We start from the raw sequence: 1,808 nt of genomic DNA, 5'->3' as shown, positions 1-1,808 counted from the left end.
CCTCGCCCCCAGTGGTCCCCCCGCGGCTCGTCCCATCCATCCATCAGTCCATCCATCTGTCCATTTCGGAGCAGGGGTGGCCGTACTGGTACCGTGTCCTGCTGCCTACCACGAGCACGTCACCACCTCCCGCAGCGTCCGCCGGAGCTCCTGGCTCCGGAAGGCGTAGATGAGGGGGTCAATCACCGAGTTACAGATGATGAGGATGAGGAAGAGGTTGAAGTAGCTGAAGAAGCAGATGCAGAAGGGGTTGGTGGGACAGGTGACGATGAGGATGAGGTGGAAGAAGAAGGGCCCCCAGCAGATAAAGAAGACACCCAGGAGGATGGTGAGGGTGATGGCACCCTTCAGGCTGCCACCACGGTGGGTGGTGGGTGGCTTCTGCTGGCTGGAGATGCTGTGGAGGTGGTGGCGGGCCAGGGTGAACATGTGGATGTAGAGCACCAGCATGAGGACCAGCATGAAGAGGAAAAAGCCGATGATGCAGAGGAGGATGGTGTTGCTGCTGTAGTAGGTGATCAAGACGGTGCTGGAGACAGTGCTGGCCAGCCAGATGCTGACCATGGTGACCACGGCCCGCTGGAGTGTCATGATGCTGTGGTAGCGCAGGGCATAGAAGATGGTGATGTAGCGGTCAACGGCGATGACCCCCGGGAAGGAGAGGGAAGACATGACCGAGCTGCAGATGAGCATGTCGATGACGCTGTCCATGTGGCGGATGATGCTGGGGCGCATCACCAGCACCCCGTGCTCCAGCAGCAGCATGAGGAGCATCTCTGCCAGGTTGCTGATGCTCACCAGCATGTCAGACACAGCCAGGCAGCAGATAAAGTAGTAGGTGGGCGAGTGCGGGTTCCTGTTCTTCAGGATGGCAGCCACCACCAGCAGGTTCTCCACCAGGCTCACCAGCCCCAGCACGAGGAACAGCTCATTGGGAATGTCCAGCCCCTGGCACCAGCCGCTGCTGGCCCCGACCGTGGCATTACTCTGGTTGCCCTTGCTGGCATTCCAGGGCTTGCGCAGCAGACGCAGGGAGGCCAGAGTCGCACAGGGAGCGGCGAGGCGGAGGGGATTCCCAGGAGTTGGGGATGGGAGGCGTGGGATGTGCTGGGGGTGTCACGTGCCTGCTGGGACCCTCCGGTTTGGTGGCCGCTCTCCACACCAGCGCTGCCCAGCGCCTCACGCCCGCCGGCCCAGGGTGCTGGGGAAGAAAGGGCCTTTTCTCTGCCCCACTTTAAAGCCGTTTCCCGCAGCTCCTCCTCCTCGGGGGGTGGGCACCTGCATGAGGGAGGCACCCCAGCAGTGAGAGGGGCCGCTGCCGAGGCCAGGGCTGACAGACCCCCAGGATGGCCCTGGGGAACCCGATTGCTTGGGATCACCATGAGCCCTGGGGTCTCAAATGCCCGGGGGTGGTCCATGCATCCCTGGGGTCATGCACCTTGGGGGCACTGCCATAGGGGTCCTGTGCACCTTAGGGTCCCCACGTGTCCTGAGGTCCTGCATCTGCTGGGGGGACCCCTGAACCTTGGTCTGCATATCTTGAGGGGTCCCATGTGCCCTGTGGGACTCGTGTCCTGGGGGGTCCCATCTGCTGTGGGGGTCATCCACACACCCTGAGATATCCATGCACCTCGGGGACCCCTGTAGGACCCTCCCTACTGCATGATCCAAGCTGTCCCACACATTGGGACTGGGAGGGGTCCTATCCCCATGGCCCCGGGGAAGATGTTTTACCATGGGGCAGGCGTGGGATGCCATAGGAGTTGTCAAAGGCGTGATTAAATGGGATGCTGCAGAGCCCGGCCCTG

General features: G+C 62.3%; 1 protein-coding gene across 1 annotated transcript in view; it reads right to left on the bottom strand.

Annotated features, from left to right (window-relative positions):
* TUBB3 (tubulin beta 3 class III) overlaps nt 1–1,418 on the bottom strand; it is a 6,044-nt gene extending 4,626 nt beyond the window's left edge. Inside the window, exons 1-2 of the mRNA XM_017741346.1 lie at nt 1,380–1,418; nt 110–1,107 (exon numbers count right to left, since the gene is read on the bottom strand). Coding sequence (XP_017596835.1) covers nt 110–1,107; nt 1,380–1,418 — 1,037 coding nt within the window. The remainder of the gene's footprint in view (nt 1–109; nt 1,108–1,379) is intronic.
* Between the last annotated feature and the right edge of the window lie 390 nt (nt 1,419–1,808).

Source organism: Corvus brachyrhynchos, unplaced genomic scaffold, assembly GCF_000691975.1.
Source record: "Corvus brachyrhynchos isolate BGI_N302 unplaced genomic scaffold, ASM69197v1 scaffold365, whole genome shotgun sequence".
Classification (NCBI taxonomy): domain Eukaryota; kingdom Metazoa; phylum Chordata; class Aves; order Passeriformes; family Corvidae; genus Corvus; species Corvus brachyrhynchos.
Note: the sequence above shows the minus strand (reverse complement) of the source record. Positions and strands in the feature narration are given on the sequence as shown.